General features: G+C 41.3%; 4 protein-coding genes across 13 annotated transcripts; 2 read left to right on the forward strand and 2 right to left on the reverse strand.

Annotated features, from left to right (window-relative positions):
- The first annotated feature begins 160 nt into the window (after nucleotides 1–160).
- Nucleotides 161–12,189, forward strand: chodl (chondrolectin). 2 transcript variants are annotated; one of them, XM_077553878.1, is made up of 8 exons: nucleotides 161–359; nucleotides 10,041–10,216; nucleotides 10,640–10,785; nucleotides 10,859–11,016; nucleotides 11,092–11,142; nucleotides 11,403–11,447; nucleotides 11,757–11,853; nucleotides 11,920–12,189. In XM_077553878.1, the coding sequence occupies exons 1-8, from the start codon at nucleotides 221–223 to the stop codon at nucleotides 11,984–11,986; spliced, it is 879 nt and encodes a 292-aa protein (XP_077410004.1). In that variant the 5' UTR covers nucleotides 161–220; the 3' UTR covers nucleotides 11,987–12,189. The 2 variants fall into 2 exon arrangements, with proteins under 2 accessions (XP_077410004.1, XP_077410003.1); XM_077553877.1 differs by having other exon boundaries at nucleotides 10,859–11,142.
- On the reverse strand, nucleotides 9,983–18,122 carry LOC144040073 (zinc finger Y-chromosomal protein 1-like). 3 transcript variants are annotated; one of them, XR_013289628.1, is made up of 6 exons: nucleotides 18,012–18,122; nucleotides 16,146–16,350; nucleotides 15,058–15,266; nucleotides 14,656–14,973; nucleotides 13,096–14,571; nucleotides 10,983–11,124 (listed from the first exon to the last, which is right to left on the reverse strand). XR_013289628.1 is itself a non-coding variant. In XM_077553875.1 (5 exons), the coding sequence occupies exons 3-5, from the start codon at nucleotides 15,257–15,259 to the stop codon at nucleotides 13,286–13,288; spliced, it is 1,806 nt and encodes a 601-aa protein (XP_077410001.1). In that variant the 5' UTR covers nucleotides 15,260–15,266; nucleotides 16,146–16,350; nucleotides 18,012–18,122; the 3' UTR covers nucleotides 9,983–13,285. The 3 variants fall into 3 exon arrangements, 1 of the variants encoding a protein (XP_077410001.1); XR_013289627.1 differs by having other exon boundaries at nucleotides 10,995–11,127; XM_077553875.1 differs by having other exon boundaries at nucleotides 9,983–14,571.
- On the forward strand, nucleotides 17,066–23,144 carry LOC144040072 (5'-AMP-activated protein kinase subunit gamma-1-like). 7 transcript variants are annotated; one of them, XM_077553872.1, is made up of 15 exons: nucleotides 17,066–17,192; nucleotides 17,666–17,750; nucleotides 17,830–17,972; nucleotides 18,047–18,485; nucleotides 19,547–19,601; nucleotides 19,679–19,788; nucleotides 19,871–19,952; nucleotides 20,026–20,084; nucleotides 20,183–20,228; nucleotides 20,589–20,643; nucleotides 20,732–20,858; nucleotides 20,935–21,258; nucleotides 21,333–21,479; nucleotides 21,545–21,638; nucleotides 21,702–23,144. In XM_077553872.1, exons 2-15 carry the CDS (start codon nucleotides 17,700–17,702, stop codon nucleotides 22,295–22,297), a joined length of 2,328 nt encoding a protein of 775 aa, XP_077409998.1. In that variant the 5' UTR covers nucleotides 17,066–17,192; nucleotides 17,666–17,699; the 3' UTR covers nucleotides 22,298–23,144. The 7 variants fall into 7 exon arrangements, with proteins under 7 accessions (XP_077409998.1, XP_077409993.1, XP_077409994.1 ...); XM_077553870.1 differs by lacking the exon at nucleotides 17,066–17,192 and having other exon boundaries at nucleotides 17,263–17,750; nucleotides 18,047–18,159; nucleotides 18,265–18,485; XM_077553871.1 differs by lacking the exon at nucleotides 17,066–17,192 and having other exon boundaries at nucleotides 17,266–17,750; nucleotides 20,935–21,100; nucleotides 21,221–21,258.
- Nucleotides 22,657–27,429, reverse strand: xylb (xylulokinase homolog (H. influenzae)). The gene is made up of 19 exons (XM_077553876.1): nucleotides 27,367–27,429; nucleotides 27,100–27,182; nucleotides 26,355–26,424; nucleotides 26,198–26,278; nucleotides 26,025–26,111; nucleotides 25,590–25,718; nucleotides 25,454–25,519; nucleotides 25,311–25,383; nucleotides 25,016–25,134; nucleotides 24,850–24,931; nucleotides 24,730–24,770; nucleotides 24,224–24,339; nucleotides 24,030–24,145; nucleotides 23,898–23,971; nucleotides 23,730–23,826; nucleotides 23,595–23,653; nucleotides 23,428–23,515; nucleotides 23,168–23,262; nucleotides 22,657–22,940 (listed from the first exon to the last, which is right to left on the reverse strand). The coding sequence occupies exons 1-19, from the start codon at nucleotides 27,421–27,423 to the stop codon at nucleotides 22,872–22,874; spliced, it is 1,602 nt and encodes a 533-aa protein (XP_077410002.1). The 5' UTR covers nucleotides 27,424–27,429; the 3' UTR covers nucleotides 22,657–22,871.
- Between the last annotated feature and the right edge of the window lie 24 nt (nucleotides 27,430–27,453).

The raw sequence follows: 27,453 nt of genomic DNA on the forward strand, positions 1-27,453 counted from the left end.
TGATGACATCATTGTGATGATGTCATCACTGTGCCAAGGCAAGCCATCGATTGAGCTATTATTGATTAGCGTCTCTGCTATCCCACTAAGCCAATTAAGTTGAGTGTGTGTGTGTGTGTGTGGGAGGGGTGGTGGGGGCGGTGCTGAGGAAGGAGGCGGGCCTAGTGAGCATCTGGACCCGTGCCGCACATTGACACCAGACCAAGAAGAAGAAGAAGACATGGACGCCTTCAAGCTCTTTTTTCATGTTTTCCGAAACCAAAACATGAGTGGGAAGATGACCTTTGACCTGCCCAGGCTCCCCTTCCTGGTTGTCGTCTTGCTGGTCACAACGGTCCGCGGCGGAAGAGTCCTAAGTGGTAAGTTTCACCAGCAAAAGACGACCGGCTGGCTAAAGGTTTCACGCCTTTCATTTCACGCGACGCGTATTGTACATGTGCGCCATACGTGTTTCCGAAACGGCTCGCGCACACACATACACACACACACACACACACACACACTACTGTTGGAAGAAAAAAAAAGTGTTGAGTGTGTTGAACAGCAAAGTGATGACACTGCAGCTAATCACTTAATGGGTGTGAAATGATGTGAGTGTTAGAAAATGGAGGCATGTGTTAAATGTGTGTCTACATACTCTAAATGCACCATTTAATGTGTGCACATGTGAGCGTGTTAGCACCACAGGTGTAGCTTTCACATCAGGCAAGGCAGGCAATTGTTTGGGTACCCTAGCCAGCAGGGGGTGTTTAAAAATAAACGAAAATGTATATTAAATTAAGGCTTTTTTTTTTTAACAATCATGTAATTAAGACGTTTAAGTTTTAAACGACCATGTATAGTGAAGCTTCATTTTATCTAGTTAATTTTTTATAAAGGCTTCTTTTTTTGACGACCATGTATGTTTTTTCATTAAAAAAACATGACCATGTATAAAGTAAGGCGTTTTTGTTCCCTTTTTTTTTTTAAGCGACCATGTATAGGAAGGGATCCTTTTTTTCAAGTCTTCTTTTTTTTAAACGTCCATGTCTATATAGTAATGCTTCCTTCTTTTTTTCAAAGGCTTCTTTTTTTTTCTTTTCTTTTACAGGCTTTTTTTTTTAAACGACCATGTAAGGCGTTTTTGTTTCCTTTTTTTTTTAAACGACCTTGTATAGTAAGGTTTTTTTTCATAAAAAAAAACACGACCATGCATAGTAAGGCGTTTTTGTTTCCTTTTTTTATTTTTATTTTTTTAAGCGACCATGAAAAGGAAGGGATCCTTCTTTTTAAGTCTTCTTTTTTTTTAAACGACCATGCATATATAGTAATGCTTCCTTCTTTTTTTCAAAGGCTTCTTTTTTTTTCTTTTTTTTTACAGGCTTTTTTTTTTAAACGACCATGTAAGGCGTTTTTGTTTCTTTTTTATTTATTTATTTATTTTTTTAACGACCATGTATAGTAAGCCGTTTTTGTTCCTTTTTTTTATTTTTTATTACCATGTATAGTAAGGTTTTTTTTTTCATAAAAAAACACGACCATGTATAAAAAGGCATTTTTGTTTCCCTTTTTTTTTTTTTAAACGACCATGTATAGTAAGGCGTTTTTTTCATAAAAAACACGACCACGTGTAAGGCGTTTTTTTTTCATAAAAAACACGACCATGTATAGTAAGGCGTTTTTGTTTCCCTTTTTTTTTTTTTTTTTTTTTTTTTTAACGACCATGTATAGTAAGGCGTTTTTTTCATAAAAAACATGACCATGTATAGTAAGGCGTTTTTTTCATAAAAAACACGACCATGTATAGTAAGGTGTTTTTTTCCTAAAAAACACGACCATGTATAGTAAGGCATTTTTGTTTCCCTTTTTTTTTTTTTAACGACCATGTATAGTAAGGCGTTTTTTTCATAAAAAACACGACCACGTGTAAGGCGTTTTTTTTCATAAAAAACACGACCATGTATAGTAAGGCGTTTTTGTTTCTCTTTTTTTTTTTTTAACGACCATGTATAGTAAGGCGTTTTTTTCATAAAAACACGACCATGTATAGTAAGGCGTTTTTGTTTCCCTTTTTTTTTTTTTTATTTTTTTTAACGACCATGTATAGTAAGGCGTTTTTTTCATAAAAAACATGACCATGTATAGTAAGGCGTTTTTTTCATAAAAAACACAACCATGTATTGTAAGGCGTTTTTGTTTCCCTTTTTTTTTTTTTTTAACGACCATGTATAGTAAGGCGTTTTTTTCATAAAAAACATGACCATGTATAGTAAGGCGTTTTTTTCATAAAAAACACAACCATGCATAGTAAGGCATTTTTGTTTCCCTTTTTTTTTTTTTTAACGACCATGTATAGTAAGGCGTTTTTTTCATAAAAAACCCGACCATGTATAGTAAGGCGTTTTTTTCATAAAAAACACAACCATGTATAGTAAGGTGTTTTTTTCCTAAAAAACACGACCATGTATAGTAAGGCATTTTTGTTTCCCTTTTTTTTTTTTTTAACGACCATGTATAGTAAGGCGTTTTTTTCATAAAAAACACGACCACGTGTAAGGCGTTTTTTTTCATAAAAAACACGACCATGTATAGTAAGGCGTTTTTGTTTCCCTTTTTTTTTTTTTCAACGACCATGTATAGTAAGGCGTTTTTTTCATAAAAACACGACCATGTATAGTAAGGCGTTTTTGTTTCCCTTTTTTTTTTTTTTTTTTTTTTTTAACTACCATGTATAGTAAGGCGTTTTTTTCATAAAAAACACGACCACGTGTAAGGCGTTTTTTTTTCATAAAAAACACGACCATGTATAGTAAGGCGTTTTTGTTTCCCTTTTTTTTTTTTTCAACGACCATGTATAGTAAGGCGTTTTTTTCATAAAAAACACAACCATGCATAGTAAGGCATTTTTGTTTCCCTTTTTTTTTTTTAACGACCATGTATAGTAAGGCGTTTTTTTCATAAAAAACATGACCATGTATAGTAAGGCGTTTTTTTCCTAAAAAACACGACCATGTATAGTAAGGCATTTTTGTTTCCCTTTTTTTTTTTTTAACGACCATGTATAGCAAGGCGTTTTTTTCATAAAAAACACGACCACGTGTAAGGCGTTTTTTTTCATAAAAAACACGACCATGTATAGTAAGGCGTTTTTGTTTCCCTTTTTTTTTTTTTCAACGACCATGTATAGTAAGGCGTTTTTTTCATAAAAACACGACCATGTATAGTAAGGCGTTTTTGTTTCCCTTTTTCTTTTTTTTTTTTTTTTTAACTACCATGTATAGTAAGGCGTTTTTTTCATAAAAAACATGACCATGTATAGTAAGGCGTTTTTTTCATAAAAAACACAACCATGCATAGTAAGGCATTTTTGTTTCCCTTTTTTTTTTTTTAACGACCATGTATAGTAAGGCGTTTTTTTCATAAAAAACATGACCATGTATAGTAAGGCGTTTTTTTCATAAAAAACACGACCATGTATAGTAAGGTGTTTTTTTCCTAAAAAACACGACCATGTATAGTAAGGCATTTTTGTTTCCCTTTTTTTTTTTTTAACGACCATGTATAGCAAGGCGTTTTTTTCATAAAAAACACGACCACGTGTAAGGCGTTTTTTTTCATAAAAAACACGACCATGTATAGTAAGGCGTTTTTGTTTCCCTTTTTTTTTTTTTAACGACCATGTATAGTAAGGCGTTTTTTTCATAAAAAACACAACCATGTATTGTAAGGCGTTTTTGTTTCCCTTTTTTTTTTTTTTTTAACGACCATGTATAGTAAGGCGTTTTTTTCATAAAAAACACAACCATGCATAGTAAGGCATTTTTGTTTCCCTTTTTTTTTTTTTAACGACCATGTATAGTAAGGCGTTTTTTTCATAAAAAACACGACCACGTGTAAGGCGTTTTTTTTCATAAAAAACACAACCATGTATAGTAAGGCGTTTTTGTTTCCCTTTTTTTTTTTTTTTTTTTAACGACCATGTATAGTAAGGCGTTTTTTTCATAAAAACACGACCATGTATAGTAAGGCGTTTTTGTTTCCCTTTTTTTTTTTTTTTTTTTAACGACCATGTATAGTAAGGCGTTTTTTTCATAAAAAACATGACCATGTATAGTAAGGCGTTTTTTTCATAAAAAACACAACCATGTATAGTAAGGCGTTTTTGTTTCCCTTTTTTTTTTTTTTTAACGACCATGTATAGTAAGGCGTTTTTTTCATAAAAAACATGACCATGTATAGTAAGGCGTTTTTTTCATGACATGGTCGTTAAAAAAAAAAAAAAAAAAGGGAAACAAAAACGCCTTACTATACATGGTTGTGTTTTTTATGAAAAAAAACGCCTTACTATACATGGTCATGTTTTTTATGAAAAAAACGCCTTACTATACATGGTCGTTAAAAAAAAATAAAAAATAAAAAAAAAAGGGAAACAAAAACGCCTTAATATACATGGTCGTGTTTTTATGAAAAAAACGCCTTACTATACATGGTCGTTAAAAAAAAAAAAAAATTTAAAAAAAAAGGGAAACAAAAACGCCTTACTATACATGGTTGTGTTTTTTATGAAAAAAACGCCTTACTTTACATGGTCGTTTAAAAAAAAAAAAAAGAAAAATGAAAAAGGGAAACAAAAACGCCTTACTATACATGGTCGTGTTTTTTATGAAAAAAACGCCTTACTATACATGGTCGTTTAAAAAAAAAAAAAAAGGGAAACAAAAATGCCTTACTATACATGGTTGTGTTTTTTATGAAAAAAACGCCTTACTATACATGGTCGTGTTTTTTATGAAAAAAACGCCTTACACGTGGTCGTGTTTTTTATGAAAAAAACGCCTTACTATACATGGTCGTTTAAAAAAAAAAAAAAAAAAAAGGGAAATAAAAACGCCTTACTATACATGGTCGTGTTTTTTATGAAAAAAAAACGCCTTACACGTGGTCGTGTTTTTTATGAAAAAAACGCCTTACTAAACATGGTCGTTTAAAAAAAAAAAAAAAAAAAAAGGGAAACAAAAACGCCTTACTATACATGGTCGTGTTTTTTATGAAAAAAACGCCTTACTATACATGGTCGTTTAAAAAAAAAAAAAAGAAAAATGAAAAAGGGAAACAAAAACGCCTTACTATACATGGTCGTGTTTTTATGAAAAAAACGCCTTACTATACATGGTCGTGTTTTTATGAAAAAAACGCCTTACTATACATGGTCGTTTAAAAAAAAAAATAATAATAATGAAAAAGGGAAACAAAAACGCCTTACTATACATGGTCATGTTTTTTATGAAAAAAAACGCCTTACACGTGGTCGTGTTTTTTATGAAAAAAACGCCTTACTATACATGGTCGTTTAAAAAATAAAAAAAAAAAAAGGGAAACAAAAACGCCTTACTATACATGGTCGTGTTTTTTATGAAAAAAACGCCTTACTATACATGGTCGTTTAAAAAAAAAAAAAAGAAAAATGAAAAAGGGAAACAAAAACGCCTTACTATACATGGTCGTGTTTTTTATGAAAAAAAACGCCTTACACGTGGTCGTGTTTTTTATGAAAAAAACGCCTTACTATACATGGTCGTTTTAAAAAAAAAAAAAAAAAAAAAAAAGGGAAACAAAAACGCCTTAATATACATGGTCGTGTTTTTATGAAAAAAACGCCTTACTATACATGGTCATGTTTTTTATGAAAAAAACGCCTTACTATACATGGTCGTTAAAAAAAAAAAAAAAAAAAAAAATGGAAACAAAAACGCCTTAATATACATGGTCGTGTTTTTATGAAAAAAACGCCTTACTATACATGGTCGTTAAAAAAAAAAAAAAAAAAAAAGGGAAACAAAAACGCCTTACTATACATGGTTGTGTTTTTTATGAAAAAAACGCCTTACACGTGGTCGTGGTTTTTATGAAAAAAACGCCTTACTATACATGGTCGTTTAAAAAAAAAAAAAAAGGGAAACAAAAACGCCTTACTATAAATGGTTGTGTTTTTTATGAAAAAAACGCCTTACTATACATGGTCGTGTTTTTTATGAAAAAAACGCCTTACTATACATGGTCATGTTTTTTATGAAAAAAACGCCTTACTATACATGGTCGTTAAAAAAAAAAAAAAAAAAAAAAAAAAAAGGGAAACAAAAACGCCTTAATATACATGGTCGTGTTTTTATGAAAAAAACGCCTTACTATACATGGTCATGTTTTTTATGAAAAAAACGCCTTACTATACATGGTCGTTAAAAAAAAAAAAAAAAAAAGGGAAACAAAAACGCCTTAATATACATGGTCGTGTTTTTATGAAAAAAACGCCTTACTATACATGGTCGTTAAAAAAAAAAAAAAAAAAAAAAAAAAAAAAGGGAAACAAAAACGCCTTACTATACATGGTCGTGTTTTTTATGAAAAAAAACGCCTTACACGTGGTCGTGTTTTTTATGAAAAAAACGCCTTACTATACATGGTCGTTTAAAAAAAAAAAAAAAGGGAAACAAAAACGCCTTACTATAAATGGTTGTGTTTTTTATGAAAAAAACGCCTTACTATATATACATGGTCGTTTAAAAAAAAAAAAAAAAGGGAAACAAAAACGCCTTACTATAAATGGTTGTGTTTTTTATGAAAAAAACGCCTTACTATACATGGTCGTTTAAAAAAAAAAAAAGGGAAACAAAAATGTCTTACTATATATACATGGTTGTGTTTTTTATGAAAAAAACGCCTTACTATACATGGTCGTGTTTTTTTATGAAAAAAACGCCTTACTATACATGGTCGTTAAAAAAAAAAAAGGGAAACAAAAACGCCTTACTATACATGGTCATGTTTTTTATGAAAAAAACGCCTTACTATACATGGTCGTTAAAAAAAAAAAAGGGAAACAAAAACGCCTTACTATACATGGTTGTGTTTTTTATGAAAAAAACGCCTTACTATACATGGTCGTTTAAAAAAAAAAAAAAAAAAAATGAAAAAGGGAAACAAAAACGCCTTACTATACATGGTCATGTTTTTTATGAAAAAAACGCCTTACTATACATGGTCGTTAAAAAAAAAAAAAAAAAAAAAAAAAGGGAAACAAAAACGCCTTCGTGTTTTTATGAAAAAAACGCCTTACTATACATGGTCGTTTAAAAAAAAAATAAAAAAAATGAAAAAGGGAAACAAAAACGCCTTACTATACATGGTCATGTTTTTTATGAAAAAAACGCCTTACTATACATGGTCGTTAAAAAAAAAAAAGGGAAACAAAAACGCCTTACTATACATGGTTGTGTTTTTTATGAAAAAAACGCCTTACTATACATGGTCGTTAAAAAAAAAAAAAAAAAAAAAAAAGGGAAACAAAAACGCCTTAATATACATGGTCGTGTTTTTTATGAAAAAAACGCCTTACACGTGGTCGTGTTTTTTATGAAAAAAACGCCTTACTATATACATGGTCGTTTAAAAAAAATAAAATAAAAATAAAGGGAAACAAAAACGCCTTACTATACATGATCGTGTTTTTTTTTTTAAAAAACGCCTTAATATACATGGTCGTGTTTTTTATGAAAAAAAACGCCATACTATACATGGTCGTTTAAAAAAAAAAAAGAAAAAAAAAGAAAAAGGGAAACAAAAACGCCTTACTATACATGGTCGTGTTTTTTATGAAAAAAACGCCTTACTATACATGGTTGTTTAAAAAAAATAATAATAAAAAGGGAAACAAAAACGCCTTACTATACATGGTCATGTTTTTTTTGAAAAAAACTTCTTACATGGTCGTTTAAAAATTTAAAAAAAAATTTTAAAAAAGAGAAACAAAAACGCCTTACCATACATGGTCGTGTATATAGTATATATAGTAAGGCGTTTTTCATAAAAAACACGACCATGTATAGTAAGGCGTTTTTTTCAAAAAAAAAAACACGACCTTGTTTAGTTAGGCGTTTTTGTTTCTTTTTTATTTTATTTATTTCTTTTAAGCGACCATGTATAGGAAGGGATCCTTTTTTTTAAGTCTTCTTTTTTTTTTAAACGACCATGTATATATAGTAATGCTTCCTTCTTTTTTTCAAAGGCTTCTTTTTTTTCTTTTTTTTTTTACAGGCTTTTTTTTTTAAACGACCATGTAAGGCGTTTTTGTTTCTTTTTTTATTTTTTTGACGACCATGTATAGTAAGGCGTTTTTGTTCCTTTTTTTTATTTTTTATTACCATGTATAGTAAGGTGTTTTTTTCATTAAAAAAAAACACGACCATGTATAGTAAGGCGTTTTTCTTTCCCTTTTTTTTAAACGACCATGTATATATAGCAATGCTTTTTTTCAAAGGCTTCTTTTTTTTTAAAGTTTTTTTTTAAACGACGATATAAGGCGTTTTTGTTTCCTTTTTTTTTTTAACAACCTTGTATAGTAAGGCGTTTTTTTCATTTAAAAAAACGACCATGTATAGTAAGGCGTTTTTGTTTCCTTTTTTTTTTTTTAACGACCATGTAAGGCGTTTTTGTTTCTTTTTTAAATGACCATGTATAGTAAGGTGTTTTTTTATTTCCTTTTTTTTTTTAACGACTATTAATAGTAAGGCGTTTTTTTCATGAAAAAACAACCATTTATAATAAAGGCATTTTTGTTTCCTTTTTATTTTATTTTTAACAACCTTGTATAGTAAGGCGTTTTTTTCATTTAAAAAAACGACCATTTATAGTAAAAGCGTTTTTGTTTCCTCTTTTTTTTATAGGCGTTTTTGTTTCCTTAAAAAAAACAAACTTTTTTTTAAACGACCATGTAAAGTAAGGCGTTTTTGTTTCCTTTATTTTTTTTAACGACCTTAAAAAAAAAATTCACTTTAAAAAAAGAAACAAACAAAAACGCCTTACTATACATGGTCGTAAAAAAAAAGGAGAAACAAAATAAGCCTTTGAAAAAAAGAAACAAGCATTACTATATATACAAGGTCGTTTAAAAAAAAGGAAAAACGCCTTACATGGTCGTGTTTTTTTCATAAAAAAACACGACCATGTATATATAGTAAGGCGTTTTTGTTTCTTTTTTATTTATTTATTTATTTTTTTTAACGACCATGTATAGTAAGGCGTTTTTATTTCCTTTTTTTTTTTTAAACGGCTATTAAAAAAAAAACTTTTTTTTTTTAAGGAAACAAAAACGCCTTTAAAAAAAAAGGGAAACAAAAACGCCTTTACTATAAATGGTCGTTTTTTTAATGAAAAAAACGCCTTACTATACAAGGTTGTTAAAATAAAATAAAATAAAGAAACAAAAACGCCTTACTATACATGGTTGTTTTTTCATGAAAAAAACGCCTTAGTATTAAACAACCATGTATAGTAAGGCGTTTTTATTTCTTTTTTTTTTTAACGGCTATTGATATTAAGGCGTTTTTTTCATTTAAAAAAACGACCATTTATAGTAAAGGTGTTTTTGTTTTCTTAAAAAAAAAAAAAAATTTAAACGACCATGTATAGTAAGGTGTTTTTGTTTCCTTTATTTTTTTTAACGACCTTAAAAAAAAAATTCACTTTAAAAAAAAGAAACAAACAAAAACGCCTTACTATACATGGTCGTAAAAAAAAAAAAAAGGAAACAAAAATGCCTTACATGGTCGTTTAAAAAAAAAAGGAGAAAAAAAAGAAGCCTTTGAAAAAAAGAAACAAGCATTACTATATATACATGGTCGTTTAAAAAAAAGGAGACTTAAAAAAAAAAAAGGAAACAAAAACGCCTTACGCGAAACGCATGGTCGTGTTTTTTTTAATGACCATGAATAGTAAGGCTTTTTTTAAGGCTTCTTTTTTTTTTTTTAAACGACCATGTAGTTAAGACATTTTTTTAAAAGACCATGTATAGTAAGGCGTTTTTTTATTTCCTTTTTTTTTTTTAAACGACTATTAATAGTAAGGCGTTTTTTTAAATGACCAAGTAAAGCATTTTTTTTTAAACGACTGTGTAAAGTAAGGCGTTTAAAAACAAAACAAAAAAACATGAATATAGTAAGGCAATTTTTTAATGTATATATAACTTTATATTATATTATATACAGATCAGTGGTGTGCACCAACAGGTCAAAGAGTGTGTGTGGGCGGGGCCTGGCGGGCGTGCTACAAGGTGGCGCACTTCCAGCACGTATCCAGCCGCGTCGACTTCAGGGAGGCGGAGCTCGCGTGCCACGTGGACGGCGGCCAGCTGGCCAGCATACGGACGCCGCAGGAGCAAAAACACATCCAGACGCTTCTCGAGGTTGCGCCTTCGTCACCGCCATAGTCATCATCCTCACCCGCAGCTTCATTTCTTCATCATCATCACCAGCAACATCATTAGGGATGGGCGAGTACCAATACCAGAAATCGGTATCTGTGCCGATACCAGCCTTATTTATCGTCCACCCTCTTGTGGCCGATTTACAATTAGGAACTAGAAATGAGAAATTTGAGAAATAGGACATTGCCATTAATTTCAATTATGCTTTTTTTCTTCTTAAGGAAATATACTATATCGGAATATATAGGTCTTTCTTTAAAATTATTTGTAATTTTTGTGTTATTGTATTTGGTATCGAACATTCCTAGTTATCATCATCAACATTGCCACGTCATTGCTTCTATCATCATCATCATCATCATCATCATCACGTTGATAGTAATCTTGATGGTGATTGTTCAGGAATTGCGTTCGGGTTCGAGAATATCAGATGGCGATTTCTGGATCGGTTTGACCCGCGTGGATGACGACGAGCACAACCTTTCTGACGGCGTCACTTCCTGCCCGCAACGCTACAGGTGGACCGACGGCAGCCCTGCGTCATTCAGGTGATGCGGCCGCGTGTGTGCGCGCGCGCGCGCGAACTGTCCTTTGCCAACAGGAAGTGATGTTTGTCTACAGGAAGTGGTACATGGACGAACCGTCGTGCGGCGCCGAGTCGTGCGTGGTGATGTACCATCAGCCGGATGCGATTCCGGGAGTGGGCGGGGCTTACCTTTACCAATGGAACGACGACCGCTGCTCCATGAAACACAATTTCATCTGCAAATATCAACCTGGTTGCCACATCTTGTCAGCATTCATCATCCTGCGTGCTTTACGAGTCCGACGGCATCTTTTTGTCTCTTTGGCAGAGCGCCACCCGGAGGAGGAGCCTGGTACGACGGCTGCTGGGAGGGGGACAGGTTAGTGAGAAAACCCCAAACTCTCGTCATGATTATCTTCAACTTTTACATCCATTTTCATATTTTGCTCACATCTCCGACTTCTCGGTGCCGCCTTGAGATACGAGTGACCTGACTTTGTCGATATGACTTGTCAAAATTTCCCCAAAAGAGGCGTAAACAAAAAACACTTTTTTTTTTAACCACTCCAAGATGAAAATGCTCATTCAACTTGTACCAATGTAAGCCCACTAAGCGCCATTTTGTGTGTGCGCGCGCAGAGACCACACTGGATGGCAGTCACGTAACCTTGACTGAAGCTTCAGGTACGCACACGCTCCACCCACATGGATCGACCAATGATTTAAAAAAACAAAACCAATTACTTTAAATTAAAAAAATAAATAAAATAAAGCAATAAAAGGATTTGGAGGCAGAACATTTCAGTGTTTTGCAATACTCTAGTATTTGCTTAACTTCACAAGCAAGAGGAAATTCCAAGTATGAAAACATTTGGGTCCTAAGTGCGCATGAGCAACACAAGTCAATTTTGCATGGCAACGAGTGGTTGCTGTGAACGAAACTCCGCCCATCAGTGATGTCATCATGAAACGTTCATGAACTTTGGCGCGCAGGCCCGTTGGCGCTGTACGTCATCCTTCCCACCATCCCGCTGCTGCTGCTCATCCTGGTGGCCGCCGGGACTTGCTGTTGTCACGTGCTGAGCACAAGGTGGGCAATATTGTTGCGCAATTGTTGCCAAACGTGATGACATCACCCATGTGGCTCCTCCCACAGCCCGGCAGGGAGGCAGGCCAACCTTTGGATCTCCAAGACGCCCAAAGGTGACCGCACGGATCCGTGACGTCACGTCCGAGTTACCCGATTGGAGCCGGTGATGGGGGCGGAGTCTGAAGTGTCACGTGGCATCGTTTGTTGGATTGCTGAGCTAACAGCGCATGCTAAGCTTGTTTTCGTGTGTAAATGATATATTTCAACCAAAAAAAAACTCCTTCCGATTGAGGGTTAGTTCCCGCTGCCAAGATGCATTAAATTGACATTTTCTGATTTAGTGCTTGGATCATTTAGAAAACTTTAAAGTTCCGAACACAACAAAATGTTCACTTGGTCTTTTTTTTAGCGAGAGCTTGCCTGACTGGCAATTCGCAAAAAAATTCACAACTACATTTTTGACTCTTTTGCAGGAAGACAAAGTGCTGAAAAAAGCTTTTGCGATTTCAAAATAAAACACATACACGCTGCCAGTCAGCAAAAGGAATTGCTTCGTTTGGTTTTGCCCAATGTGGACCTCAAACATAACGGGCTATGTGAAGCTTATAGTAAAACCTGAAATTGATCACAACTTGAAACTTTTCATGTCTCAATGTGAAACTTAATACATTTCACATGATGTGAAACTGAACATGTGACAACATGAAACTCATGTGTAATGTCAAATCATGGCAGATTTTGATTCTAATCAAACTTTGTGTACTTGCTGATCGTGATGGCACAACACTAAATCTGAAATTTGAGATCAATCAAAGCAGGGAATTGGGAGCTACGGCACGCCAAATTTTGGTATTTTCAGCAAAAAGGGCCACCTTTCTTCGAACTCTTATATCTCAGGAACTAAAGCAAAAGATTACAAAAATATACACCAATGTTTTAAATGATTGAATCCTCATTGAATTCCCTTTCCAACAGTACCCGTTTTGTGAAAATTAACCAAGTAGTTCCTGAGATATGAGTTGAAAAGAAGCTGGCCACGCCCCTTTTTGCTGAAAAAGTCCAAATTCGTTGAGCTGTAGCTCCCAAACCCCTGCGCTGCTTGACCTCAAATTTCAGATTTAGTGTTGTGGAGTCACTATCAACAAATATATCAAGTTTTATTCAAATTTAATTTTGCTTGGTAAAAAATGTCAGATTTTTTTGGGGGTGGTTTGGCATAGAGCGAGCCAATGGCAAACTTACTGTATGCAACTGTGAACGTGTGTTTGTGTATTTGTGGCCCGCGATTGGTTGGCGACCATTTCCAGGGTGGACCCTGACGAGGACAAGCCCACCGGAAAGGGCATGGCCATCTTGCATAAAGCCTCCAGACAATGAGAGAAACGTTTTCTTGACGCGGGGCCGCCGGGGGCCCAACAAGAAGTGGGCGGGGTCAGTCGGAGGACGCATCCACCACCTCTTCCTGTTTGAAATCCGGGGCCCCGTCGAGATCTTGGAAGAGGATCGGCGGGTCGGGGTCTTCTGGCGGTTGGCCAATGCCGTGCATGCGCTTCCTGTGCTGCTGCAGGTTGCCTTGGCGATTGAAGCGCGCCGTGCACAAGTCGCAGGCGAAGGGTCGCTCTCCCGTGTGGATGATGACGTGCCGGTCCAGCTGCGAGCGACACTTCTTGTCCTTGCCGCAGATGTGGCAGATGAAGTTTTCCGGCTGGCGCGTGCCATCGTGGTGGACCACGTGCCGGTGCCGCTTGAGGTGGCTGAGGCGGCGGAAGCGGCGCGGGCAGAAATCGCAGGCGTGCGGCCGCTCGTCGCTGTGCACGGTCTCGTGGTTGCTAAGAAGCGAGCGGAACTTGAACTCTTTGCCGCAGGTGCTGCACCGAAAGGAATTGGCGACGCGCGGGCTGGCCGAGCGCGGCGCCGCCTCCTTCAGGTGCGCACGTGCCTGGTGCCGCTTCATGCAGGCGTGGCTCGTGAAGCGGCGCAGGCACAATGAGCAGCGGAAGGGCTTGTCGGCCGAGTGCACGCGGGAGTGCGCGGCGAGGAGCGCCTCCGTCTTCAGCCGCTTGCCGCACACGTGGCACTGCAGCGAGCCGTCTTCGTCCTCGGCGGCGCTGGCGCCGTCGGGATGGACGAGGAGCTTGTGGCGTTCCAGCTGGTAACTGCGGCAGAACTTGCGGCCGCAGACATCGCAGAGGTGCGGCCGCTCGTCCGTGTGCGTCAGCAGGTGAGTCGCCAGCTGCGAGCGGAACTTCATCTCTTTGCCGCAGAAGTGACACAGCAAGGAGCCGGAGCGCCGCCGACGCCGCGTACCGCCGACGCCGCCATCTTGGTGCACCGTGAGCTTGTGGTGCTCTAGGTCGTTGGTGCGCATGTAGGCCTTGGGGCAAAGGTCGCAGCGGTGGGGTTTGACCCCCAGGTGGATGATCTCGTGCGTCTTGAGCGCCGACCTGCAGCGGAATGTTTTCCCGCAGACGTCGCAGAGCCACGTCTGGATCAGGCGCTGCCTCTCGCGCCGGGTCACGCCGCCCGGGTGGAGGCGGCTGAGGTGATGGCGAAGGTTGTCGCGGCGGTTGAAGCGAAGGTCGCACAGGTGGCACGCGAAGGGTTTCTGGCCCGTGTGGATGATGGAGTGGCGGGCCAGGCTGGACTTGTTCTTCATCACCTGACCGCATATGTCGCACGCGTTTGTCCCCATCTCCAATTTCACCGCCACCGCCGCATCTGCATGATGCAGAACCACACACACGTGAAGCTAAAATCTCCATTTTGAGACTTTCCAAGAAACAAATAAAACTGCCTTCGCACCTCCTTTGGGCGAAATCCACACAGGGTCCTCCCCCTCCTCCTCATCCACCACCTGCTGCTGGTCATCTGGCTCCGCCCCTCCAGATGAAGGTTCAGGTGACTGCGGCGTCTTTAGATCTTCACGCCACCTGGGAGGTCGCCGAACCCTCTGTGGACGTGTACTGGACAGCGGTAGCAAAGGGGAGGAGACGGCGGCAGTGGTGTTGGGGAGCGGCTCCTCCGGGGCTTTGTTGGCATTTCGGACCACTTTGCTCCTTCTCTGCGGCACCGCGGCGGCACCATTTTGACTATTAGACGGCAAACGGCGAACAGGTAAACCTGCAATGTCAGAATTCCGCGTTTATACAAGTTGTCGAAAGTTTCTGCCAGTAGTTCAAGTCATGTGACAAAAGCCCCGCCCACCTGCGCGTCTCCAGCACAGCCGGCGAGATAACAGGTCCGCCTGGACGCCGACGTCTCGACTCTGGGCGATGTCGCTCTGACAACCGACCTCGTGGGTCCCGCCCGCTGGCGCCTCCCACTGGCAGGCCACCTCCCGCCACTTCTTCCCCAGGACGCGGAGCTCATCTCCGCCTCCGGGGGGCGCCACTGATGCAGACGCCATCGCACTCCTCAACGTAACACACACCAACAATGCAAAATCATTATGGGATGCAGTCAACCCAACTCAGGTCTGTTTTTTGGGGGGGGGGTGGAAACTAGTTTTGGTTATATTTAGAATTTAACAGGTTTCTTTCCCTAAACCGAAGCAATTATTTGCAATGTATAAACTTTAATCAGATGCTTACACTGTTATTATAATTATTACACTTTTGTGTAGAGCAACAGTCAAAACTTTAAAAACACCTTCCAACTGGATAGCATGTAAAAGCTTCTCTAAACTTTCAACTAATCGTTTACTCAATCGTGCTTCCGAAGTCAATTTTTGAAAACTATCTTTTCAAACTTCATAGAAAATTCATAGAAATTATTTAGAGATGTGAAATGGGAAAACAAGAGGCGTATCTCATGCGGTTTCCCCGAGAGGCCACTTGGAGCGAACGTTTGTCGAATATCCCAAACTTTACCTCGCCTCTCGAACACCCCTAAACTCGAACTGCTTTTACATATGAGGAATTTCACGTATATTTATCAGCTTTTTCGACAATTACTTTATACTGCTTTTTCAGTATGAAAGTAGTTATAAAAATGCATCAATTACTTAAAAAATAAGCAGTTATTGATTCATACATGACTGAATGTTAAAGAATGAATGAACGTACGTGTGGCATTAAGCCGACATTTGAATGCGACGTCAAAGTTTGTTGAATGATAAAAGTATTGTGAGCGTTAACTTGTGTTGGATTATTATTATTATTATTATTATTATTCAGCGTAAGTGATCGGATGAACAACAAGTCAACTTAGTGCTGGAAGAAACTATTAGCTTCATGCTAACAACGGAAGCAAAACAAGAAAAAGGATCCGGATAACAAGTGGTGCGTTCTTACCTGCGTCGAGCAGTCTGACGAAGAGCGAGCGACACAAGGTGAGAAAAGTTTTTCAAGATTATAACGCAATTGTTGAACAAGTGCGCCAAAAAAAACAAGCACACTTCTTCGTTATTTTCGTCTTCTTCTTCTTCGTCGGCTTGTTTTTCTTCTTCGTCTTCTTCCGGAAGTGGATTCCTCGAGTTCTACGGCTTATGTGCGCCCCCTGTGGATTAGGCCGGGAATGGAATTTATCAGTCAATGGATGTCGTTTTTCATCATTCTTTCCTTCTTTTCTTCTTCCCTTCTTTCTTTCAAAGGATTTTAAAGCATAAACTATCACCATTACACATTTAAAGCATTTTATTATGTTACACACACACACGGTCTCCATCGACAGCAAAAGAACAGTTGTTTTTTGGTCATTCTATGACGTCACATTGACACATTACTAAGTGGAAATGCTCTCAAAAAGTTGGATCGTCATAAGGATGATTGACAGGTGGCTGATGATGACATGACAACCCAACAAAATGGCAACAGGATGGCATAACATGAAAATATGAAAATAACATGACAGCATGATAGCATGAAAACAACATGCAAACATGAAAAAGTGACAAACAACCAAGGACAGGTGGAGGGTTATAAATGGGCGTGATCTTGTTAGAGTGTCATCTTCAAAAGCATGACATCATCAAATTTTCTATCACAGGTGTTGTTAAGAAAGCTTGCTGATGGCGTGAGAAAAAAAACAAAGTGAAACGTGAAACGTCTGTCCAGCATCAACAAGGCCGTCGACCATCTTGTTTTGTTCGTCTTCTCAGCCAATTTGTCGTCCTCGTCGGGCACGATTCTCAAATGACCTTGAGGGATGGCAGGTGCCCTCTGTGACCTCGCTGCTGATGCAGCTTTTAAACACACATAAACACACGCACACACACACACACACACACAAGTGCAGTTGTATCCTCGCTGCCGATTGGCCGCCATGGGACAAAGCCAGCGAGAAATAGGAAAGAGTGTGAGACGAGGACAGACAACGGACGCCAGACGGCCCTGAAGGAGGTAACGTCACTTTTGCGCTCCAGGATTCTAGAGGACTCTTTCGGCTGTCGTGTTGTCACATTTGTCCGGTAGACTGGCAGATCTTTTTTGAGAAATTCCACAAAGATGGCGGCCGCTTTTCACATTGCTCTTTAACAGGAAGGCAGTTGACTTGATTTGAGTTTTTTTTTTTTTAAATGGAGTTATCTTCCATTTGCTTCATTCAAATTCATTTATCTCATCCATCACCATATCAGTCAAATAGCTCATTATCAACATTGAAAATTTCATTTTCGGAATGAAATGACTCGTTCGGCCATGCGTGTCAAACTAGTGAAGCAACCGCATCATTTTATGGGACCCACTGAAACAAATCTAGCGGCTCAGCTTTAACTTTGTTGCTATATGGATTTCTTCTGCTCTTTTGGTGCAGTCTGTACCAAAATATGGTTCAATTCAACCCGTCTTTGTTATGATGCTGATGACTTTGACAGTGTGCCTCCAGCGCAAGACGTCGGCGTGTTTGGAATGTCTTCTGCGGACGAGCTGGCCAGAGTGGAGAAGGACAAAGCAAGAAAGGTAAATCCCGGGACGAAAAAAAACGGGATGACATCTGCGGCTGGCGAATGACGTTGTAGTACACGTATCCTCCCACAAGGGGGAAACAAATGGCGGCAGGAACTTCTTCCCGCGAGGCGGCAGCGCTACCTCCAGGGCCACGCCCACCTCGAACAAAAGCATCGCAGAGTCCCCGCCCACCTCGAGCAAAAGCATCGCAGAGTCCCCGCCCACCACACGAAGGTAAACACACTTTACTGACATGTGATCTCACACACTCACCACGATTGTTTTATGGGTGCATGTGCGCGTGGTAGGCTGAGCTTCAGTGGGATGTTCAGATTGGCCTCCAAGGAATCCAACCAGCAAACGTCGTCCTCCCCAATGGCCAGCAAACTCTTCTCACGCAACAAGAGGAGCAAAACCAGAGGTGTGCGTGTGCGTCTGTCACATGTTCAGCTGATGCTTTCTTATCCAATTCCTCGTTTTTCATTCACTTCATTCCATGTCCACCTTGTCCCATGGTCTGGCCCAGCCTTCAGCTTGTCGTGCGCCCCGCCTCCGCCGCCCCCTCCTCTTCAGGTCCCCCCCGGCCCGGGGCAGGTGGGCGCCTTCCGCCTGGAGACGTACGCCAGCGAGCCCAGACGGCTGCGATCTTTCTCGTTGCCCCCGGACGCGGGACAACGCTCGTCCTCGTCATCATCCGCATCCTGTCGCGCCACACCTTTGGCCCCGCCCCTTCCTGTAGGCGGCCAGGTGTGAAAGCTGAAATGATGACATCATTTTTACAAAGACGTTACAGAAGAAGAATATAACTTCTTTTTTTGTTGATGACTTTGTGCACACCCTGGACTGGTCACCAGCCAATGGCGGTGCAGACGTAGAACAATATCTCACAAGCTAACATGTTGATGAAATGTGGGACAACATGACAACTTCACAGCTCACGTTTTAACATCCAACCTCAGAAGTGAGACGCACTTACCGCCATAATAATAATGATAGCAATGGCGGGGGGGGGGGGGATATCCAAAGGTTAACACTATAAAGTTGATCAAATGTTATTTTGTCTTATCTGTAGATAGGTTCATCGTGAGGGGGAGAAGGTTTTGCCGCGAGTTTGTCTCCCTCTAGCGAACCGCCAAGTGGCGGAAGCAGGCGTTAAAATACTTTTATTACGAAAAGCCAAACAGGAAGTGTGTCGCGTGTGTAGTGTCTGTGAGCTTGATAGCACCTGACATCGATCCTGGATTTTTCCCGACAAAACGCGAACGTTTGGCGGTTAAACAGGATGATGGCGACCTGACGTTCTTCTTCTTCGCCTTTTTATCTTCTTCATCTCTTTCTTCACGTCTACATTGCGAACGTCAACGACAAACGGGCGGAATGAACGACGACGGCCAGGTTGGTGCCCAATGACGTAACGCCATCTACGGTGTCGTCATGAGTCATGACGACTCTGCCCGCACGTTGTCGTCATTCCTCACGTGCATCTGTGATGACGTGATGGTGTATCACACCCACATATGCCACTTTCGTTGACTGGTTGATTGATCTAAGGTTAAAGTTCACAGCCTGGACATAAAAGCGATGATGTCATTGTCAGATGATCACTGCATCCAGTAGATTGCTGTCATCGGTCGACGGTTGACAGCCACTAAATGTATTCGAATTGTGCACAAATTGATAATTTTATGACATGAAACTGCTCACTATTTTACGTGCCACTTGGCTCTTTTCCCTCCCAAAATCTTTATTGACCCAATTATTGTTTTGAAGTCACACTAACGTTGCTGACGTCATTGTCGTGTGTTTAGCAGGCGGTGGATTTGTCAGGAGAGTCGCAGCAGCGGCGCCTAGTGGACGATAGCGGTAGGACATGTCATGTTTCTTTGCAAGAACGTTTGGATTGCTTCTAGGCGGCTGACGAAAAACACGAATGTTGGTAGCATGTGCGGACTCCGAGAGGGACATCTACACACGCTTCATGAAGTCTCACAAGTGCTACGACATCATACCCACCAGCTCCAAACTCGTCGTCTTTGACACCACGCTACAGGTTGCTGGCTGACACTGACGTGACTGGCACACGTCACGACAAATGACTGACAGGTGCATGCATGTTCATGTTCATGTTGCAGGTGAAGAAAGCGTTCTTCGCTCTTGTGGCTAACGGGGTCCGGGCCGCTCCTCTGTGGGAAACCAAGAAACAAAGTTTTGTTGGTAATCACGCACGCGCGCAAACGCACCTGGGACCCACTCTGAAGGTGGTTCTTCTTTGTCTGGTCTGTTTCAGGAATGTTGACCATCACGGACTTCATCAACATTTTGACCAGATACTACAAGTCACCCATGGTAATGTACACACATGGTGAAAAGGTGCATTTGTGTGAGATAACAGCTGCAGAATTTGTTATAAGTGTTTTTTTTGTGTGTCCCCCCCACCCTCCCAGGTTCAGATTTACGAGCTGGAGGAACACAAGATTGAGACGTGGAGAGGTTCACTTCTATTATCTACAAGCATCAGCATTTTTTGTTTTGAATCAACAGCAAATCAGATCGTTTTTATTATTATCTTTTTTTTTTTTAAAGCTTTTAAATGTCACATGATCAAACCCACATAACAGGTGAGCTGTGAAGTGGCAAAATGGTCACCTCCTGAGATGGATTTTGCTGCCTAATTCCTATTCCACAAACACAATATTAATCATAATACCAGGTTTAGCCTAGCGGGTGCAAAGAACATGTAATTGTTTTGAAAAACTGTTATTGGCCTCCTTTATCTACCAATAATCAACCCTGGAAAAGCCAGTAGCACGGTGACTTGATTCTGGCTGAGTGTCTTCTGTTTGTTGACAGAACTTTACCTGCAGGAGACCTTCAAGCCTCTGGTCCACATCTCGCCGGACGCCAGGTATCTCCCTCTGTGTGTGTGCGTCACACGAGCGGTCCCGAAAGGAAACAGGAAGTTGACGCGTGTGCTTTGCGTGTTGCGCCGTCAGCATCTTTGAGGCGGTGCACTCGCTGATCCGCAACAAGATCCATCGTCTTCCCGTCGTCGACCCGCTGAGCGGCAACGCGCTTTACATCCTGACGCACAAACGCATCCTCAAGTTCCTGCAGCTCTTTGTGAGTGTCCCTCCCACGCCCGCCCACAGGGGGGCGCTACTGCACTCTTTGTAAGCCGTGCGTGCGTGTGTACCAGCTGTGCGAGATGCCCAGGCCCGCCTTCATGAAGAAGACGTTGGAGGAAGTGGGCGTGGGCACCTACTACGACGTGGCCTTCATTCACCCGGACACGCCTCTCATCACCGCCCTGTCCGTCTTCACACACCGCCGCGTCTCTGCTCTGCCCGTCGTCAATCACCATGGTAACCGCCGCCTGCAAGCCAGCAACATTATCAACTACAACATTTGCAAATTACGTTCACCTGGGAAGGTTCCTCCAGAAATGTCACCACAAATATCACAAGAAATGTGTGTGTGTGTAGGCCAAGTGGTGGACATCTACTCCAAGTTTGACGTGATCGTGAGTAAAACTGGCAAACGATGGCCGCTGAGCGGTCGCCGGTCCGGGTGTGATCCGTGGTGTTTGTCCTTCAGAACCTGGCGGCAGAGAAGACGTACAACGACCTGGACGTGACGGTCACGCAGGCGCTCCAGCACCGCTCGCAGTACTTTGAAGGCGTCCTAAAATGTAATAAGATGGAGACGCTGGAGACCATCGTGGACCGCATCGTCAAGGCCGAGGTAACGCTGGTGATGGGAAAGTTAAGCGAGTCAAGCAACCGCCTGACGTGTATGTGCGCGCGCAGGTTCACAGGCTGGTGGCGGTGGACGAAGAGTCTCGCATCGTGGGCATCGTGTCGTTGTCGGACATCCTTCAGGCGCTCGTTTTGACTCCTGCCGGTACGCACGCAAAAGTCCAAGTGTGGTTGTCATAGCGATCACTTTTGCTTGTTTTTTTTGCAGGTGTGCTCAGGAACGACCACTCTTTTCACACTCCGTCGTATCAGGACCACAAGCACAACCACGACCAAGAACATTGTCAGGACCAGTACCAAGAACATTACCACAAGCATGACAGTGGCAAGGAACAAGACCAGGATCAGGATCAGGACCACAGCCAGGAGCAGAACATTGACCAGGAACACCACGAACATGAAAATGATCAGGACCAGGACCTTAACAGTGAAAAGGACCATGACAACAACCAGGACATTGACCAGGAACATCAGGGTGATGACCAGGAGCAAGACAATGAACCAGAACATGACAAGGACCAGGAGAATGACCACCACCACGACCAAAGCCAGGAACAGAATATCAACCAGGAAATGCAGGACCAGGAACATCAGGGTGATGACCAGGAGCAAGACAATGAACCAGAACATGACCGGAAACTAGACCATGACCAGGATCATGATAAGGACCAGGAAGGTGACCATGACCAGACTGTCTTTGAAGACAAGCCCGCTGACTGCCAAGAAGAGGAGACAGCGAGAGAGGACGAGACTGAAAGAACGGAGGAGGAGCAGGAAGGAGGGAGGGACGAGGAGGAGTTGTGACATCATCATTTAAGGCGGGTCAGCCTGTCATTGACGGATGACGGGTCCGTCCACTAAGAATGTTAGCAGGCAAATTGTTTGCATGGCAGCTGTTTTTAAAAACGGGCTAGCATAGCAGCTCAGTTACTTGATGTAAACACACAATACTTTACTGTATATAGTTATCACAATGTTAGCAATTTGCTAATGCTAATGACAAGTCAGTAATAAGTGATTTTGCTATAAGCTAACAGCTAGTGTGATGTCACTTCCGTGACGTCGTGGCGTTTTCACATCGACAATCCTCGCTTGTCTGCACTTCCTGTCCCCTTGATGATGTCATAGGACGACATCATTCAGCAAGAACTTTAACATTCACGTTAGAGAAATGTAATTTATTTCCACATATAAAAAGTTGGTGACTAGTGTGTTTAGTTTTTCATCAGAAAAGTAAAAAGTTTATCATGAATAATCATCACCATTTTAAAGCATCCAACTTATGGATGCAACTATTTATTGTCAAACCCTGTGATGTCATCACGCGAGTGATGCTAATAATAAGTCTCACGTTGACCAAACAGATTCGTGTGACTGTTTAGGGGCGGAGCTTCTGGAGGACTTTCTTCTCCAGGCGGCCATAACGCTGCAGCATCTCGTTGTACACCTGACACGCACGCACACACACACACACACACGCACACACACACACACACACACACACCTGTCAGAAAGTGACACACTGTTGCTATCTTGAAGAAAATATGACAGCCTTTATCATCTCAATTTTTTTTATAGTGAACTTTGAACTGTGAGACTGTTCACCCCTAAATATTGATTGAAAAAAATAAAATTGAAAATAAAAGTGTCAGTTTTGCACCACCGTGTGTGTACCTGTTGTGAATGAGGCTGCGGCGTAGCGGCGAGTCGGGCTTCAGGAGCTTTCTTCAACACGTCAAAGAAGGACACGCCTGATTGGTCCAGCACACCTGAGAGGACGTCGACCAATCAGCAAGAGTTCTTCTCTACCACTAACTTCCAAAAGTATACTTGAAAAATGAGAACATTATCATGTCCAACACTTTTGTCAGTGTCAAAAGTGGACGCAAGGTTAGCACGAGCAGGCTAGCATTAGCAAGTTAGCACGAGTATACCATGCAGAGCTCTGTAGGCGGAGCCAAGGCAAGCCGAGTTGGACACGTCGATGGTGTGAACTGGAGCGTTGAACACGTCACACAACACCTGGACACACACAAACAAATATCAAGAGAACATTCACGTGACAATAGCATGACGCTAACATGTTAGCTTTCACACTCACCTGCAAGATGTCTTTGTTACACGACGCTCCTCCTGTCGCCAAAATTCGACTTCCTGGAACTGAAGCAGACAAGAGTTGCTTTTGTGTGTGCGTGTTTCTTAGACGTGTGTGTTTGCACGTATGTGTGTTCTTTACTGATGGAGTAACCCAGACGCTCGGCGTGGAGCCGCCGTGAAAGGAACTGACCCTCTACCAGGGCCCGCACCTCTGCCTGAGCGCTCATTGATGACACCTGCAGGACAACACGAGTACTGTCACACACACACATACACTTGCACTGCACACGCGCTACACTTGGCCCACCTCGTTGTCGTGTGCGTCGAAGAGATGAACTCCCACCGCAGGAGGTGTGATCTCCATCACGTCAAAATAAAAGCCTGCAAACAGGAAGTCAGGAGAAGGAAAGGAAGGAAGAGGAAAGTAGTAAAAGTATACCGATGTATCCGTTGTTTCCGAGAGGAGTTTCTCTCAAAGCGGCAGAGAAGCGTTCCCATGATGCATCAGCGCAGCGGTTCCTCAGTCGCTCTCGGGTCAAAGATCCGTTCTTGAAGCTGAGGAGCGCACACACGCGCGCGTTTGTGTCGCGTCATGTTAACAACACGCAAGAACGCGCCAACACAAAATCCCACCACAGCAAGCCCATGAACTGTCGCCACGCGACGGGATTGATGAACACGTGACCTTCCAGAGCAGGACGGGCGTGCTGGAGCCACACAAACACCGTGTCGCTGGTGCCCAGACTCACCTGAAACACACACGCACGCACACGCACACCAGTTTGTATGTTGTGAATAGTCAGTTGAGGTTGCTAATATTTCCAGATGGATGTGGAAATTGAAGTCAATTTGAAAATAAATGATTTCTGAATCTTAAAGTTGTTTTTTACGATTTAATCGGTACATAAATTAGTCCACTTTCATAATGCTGAAATTGCAATTGTTTTCAATGATTGATAAATTCCGTTTGAAAGTGTGAGAATGACATTACTGAGAGGAGAAAAAAAGCTAAAATAATTATAAAATTAAAATAAAGTTAAATTATACATCTCTAAAAAGAATGGCATATGACAAAAATAGTGGTCCGGCCCACTTGAGATCGGATTGTGGTGAATGCGGCCCCTCACGCCCGCACTTACTGCCAGGTCTCCCTGCTGGAGTCTCATCCCTGCCAAAGACGCTGAGACAAAGACAAGCAGCCGTCACCACCACCTCATGGTGGGCGTGGCAATGACATCATTGGCATGCAGGCGTCTCACCTGGGTTGTCTCCGGTGAAGGCGACCACCGCGCACGTGTCGGAGAAGCCGAACCTGCGAACCCAGTAGGACGACACGGCACCCTGAAGGTCACACCAGGATAAAAGGTCACAAGCGGGTCTTTTTTTTTTTTTTTGGAGGGGAACCCGCTTGGACCGTAGTCTCACCAGCACGGACGCAGAGGGCAGAGGCGTTCCCAGCAGGACGTCTAGACCGGGACAAACGGCCTCCAGCAACGCTTCGCTCCACTTTTTGCTGCGGACATCCAGAAGGTTCATTCCGGAACCTTCAAGGATGAACGTGATGACATCATCAGTTTGCAGAAGAGAACACGATTAGAAATGTTCAGGCTAGGAATGAAACTAATCAACAGGACAAAAAAATTAGATTTTGTTTTAAATTCCATATTGCCCCGCCCAACTGTTGACATCCCTGTTAAAGTGCTGCATTTTGGTCCCTTACCGTCACTGTAGTCGATGGCGGCGTAACCACCAAGGAATAGCGACGCCGCGAAGCTGCTGACCAACGAGATCCTCTGAAACAGAGGTCACACAGAGGTCACATCAATCTGAGGCAGGCTCTGAGCTAAAAGGTCAGCAACTGACCTCCGTGTCCTGGAACTCTCGTGGTCGTTCCTCACGCATTTTAGCAATCTGACTTCCTGTGAAACGCTGTACAAACACAAAAACGTCACCATGTGACTTGCGAGCATGCGATTGTGTGTGTGCTTGTGAGGACCACCTCATAGGCCCTGGAGCCTGTGATGTCTGCCAGCTTGGCAGCGCCCCCTGCTGCCTCCTGCAGGCGCTCACACTGCAGCCCGGTGCTCGAGTCCATCCACACCGGGCAGTCGCTCACCGAGAAACAGTCCTGAAACACATCTTCACGTCATATACGTGAGGTGGACGGACACACTGTGGCCCGACCAGCAAGCCCATTCGATTTATTTTTCAAAAATTTTGCTGATGAAACGATGTATTATTTTCTCAAGAAACAGTAAATGCAGTTTGTCCACTAGATGGCGCTCTGACTGCATTCGGATATTTCCTAAGGAAATCGCAGCCACTGAAAACATAGATTTGCATACATGCTGCAAAAGTTCAGTTCCAGTTTTTTTTTTTAATCTAAAAATCTGCACGGCCGGACTAAAACAAACGCTATTTTACATACTCGCACCTTGAGCTGATGGCTGAGGCTGTGCTGATGGTGGAGCCCCCGGAGAGTCGACTCCGCTCCTTTCTTCCAGTACACGCTGCCATGTTGCTGAGAGGACGAGAGTAAGATATTTCCCACAATGCACTTTGATTGACAGCTAGCGAGAAGCGCGTGAGGAAAGGTCACAAGGTCACCTGACCGCTGCCCGACAACGCTCGCACCCTGGAGAAGTCAAAGCCCACTTCCTGCATTTCCTCCAATAGGAGGTCCAGAGCCTGAAGGCCACTCATGAATATTAATGAGCATACATGCTTGAACTGGGGTCACATGACCATCGCAGTGCCCTTGTACCTTGACCCACATCAGGGCGGGCGACGTCACCGTCAGACCATCCGGACCCACGTGGACGCCCCCTTCAGTCCTGCGCCCCAGAATCTTAGTTATTTGATTATTCATCTGATAGAGGAGCAGCACAGGACGTCGACTAGAAACTAACTCGACATAGATTCACCCCAACTTGTTACAGTATAATTAACTAGTAGCTAACTTTACAATAAAAGTATGTAAACTTGTAACTAACATCACAGACTGGATAAATTTACTTATGTAAAACTATGAGCTAACTTTGCAGCAACTTTACATAAACTCAATGAATGTATGTGAACTTGAAACTATACATAGACAAGTGAATGTATGCAAACGAGTGACTAACTACAAGTAAACTAACCAAACTACTGAAATGTATGTAACTAAGTTGATTAGGAATGGTTAAAGTAACACAAATTACTAACTTTACACGGAGTAGCTAAATATATCTAAACTAGTAAGAAAGTTAAACAGACTGGTTAAATGTTTGTGAACTAGCCTAAACTAGCTAAATGCATCAAGCCTACTGACTATGATGTATGTATGTATAATATGAACTCTTTATAAAAACTGGCAAAATGCACAGGGCTCAAACTAGTAGCTAAATTTACACACACTAGTGCCAACTAGACAATTTTCAAAACTCGTTCAGCAGGCCAAACACAAACAGTCAACTTGAGAAAAATAGTAGTATGTCACCTATATGAAGTAGTAATAATGTGTAATGTACCTGAACTCTGGCAGCTGAGAGTCAAAGTGCACTTGGCTCTGATGGATGACATTCAAGTTGTGATCGATGGCGACCACCTTTAACTTCACAAACAAGTTGACAGACAGTTGGCGTTATTTGGGTTTGTTTTAGAGAAATAGAAGTTAATAAGTAACTTCGAGCTGTGTTGCAATCACAAACGTTTCAGGTAAAATAGACTCGTAAACGTTTTAAAGGGCTACTAAAGTTATAAAATGTTTAAAGTTACAGTGTGTTTGTTTTTCTTACCTGCTGAGTGCTGAAGTCGAAACCCAGGTACGCTTCAGGTTCTTGCACATCAGCCATCTTGCGTTGACGCGGAAGTAAGAGGCGGAG

Source organism: Vanacampus margaritifer, chromosome 20 (assembly GCF_051991255.1).
Source record: "Vanacampus margaritifer isolate UIUO_Vmar chromosome 20, RoL_Vmar_1.0, whole genome shotgun sequence".
Classification (NCBI taxonomy): Eukaryota; Metazoa; Chordata; class Actinopteri; order Syngnathiformes; family Syngnathidae; genus Vanacampus; species Vanacampus margaritifer.

Excerpts from the sequence above, each read along its gene's own strand:
- xylb (XM_077553876.1), bottom strand. The coding sequence starts at position 27,423 with ATGGCTGATGTGCAAGAACCTGAAGCGTACCTGGGTTTCGACTTCAGC. Across the intron at positions 27,183-27,366 it reads TCGACTTCAGCACTCAGCAG|TTAAAGGTGGTCGCCATCGA; the intron begins GTAAGAAAAACA and ends TTGTTTGTGAAG. Across the intron at positions 23,516-23,594 it reads GTAACAAAGACATCTTGCAG|GTGTTGTGTGACGTGTTCAA; the intron begins GTGAGTGTGAAA and ends GTGTGTGTCCAG.
- LOC144040073 (XM_077553875.1), bottom strand. The coding sequence starts at position 15,259 with ATGGCGTCTGCATCAGTGGCGCCCCCCGGAGGCGGAGATGAGCTCCGC. Across the intron at positions 14,974-15,057 it reads GCTGTGCTGGAGACGCGCAG|GTTTACCTGTTCGCCGTTTG; the intron begins GTGGGCGGGGCT and ends CTGACATTGCAG. Across the intron at positions 14,572-14,655 it reads GTGGATTTCGCCCAAAGGAG|ATGCGGCGGTGGCGGTGAAA; the intron begins GTGCGAAGGCAG and ends TGCATCATGCAG.
- LOC144040072 (XM_077553867.1), top strand. The coding sequence starts at position 17,577 with ATGGATTTCTTCTGCTCTTTTGGTGCAGTCTGTACCAAAATATGGTTC. Across the intron at positions 17,751-17,829 it reads AGAAGGACAAAGCAAGAAAG|GGGGAAACAAATGGCGGCAG; the intron begins GTAAATCCCGGG and ends TCCTCCCACAAG. Across the intron at positions 19,953-20,025 it reads CAAGAAACAAAGTTTTGTTG|GAATGTTGACCATCACGGAC; the intron begins GTAATCACGCAC and ends GGTCTGTTTCAG.
- chodl (XM_077553877.1), top strand. The coding sequence starts at position 221 with ATGGACGCCTTCAAGCTCTTTTTTCATGTTTTCCGAAACCAAAACATG. Across the intron at positions 10,786-10,858 it reads GGCAGCCCTGCGTCATTCAG|GAAGTGGTACATGGACGAAC; the intron begins GTGATGCGGCCG and ends GTTTGTCTACAG. Across the intron at positions 11,448-11,756 it reads AACCTTGACTGAAGCTTCAG|GCCCGTTGGCGCTGTACGTC; the intron begins GTACGCACACGC and ends TTTGGCGCGCAG.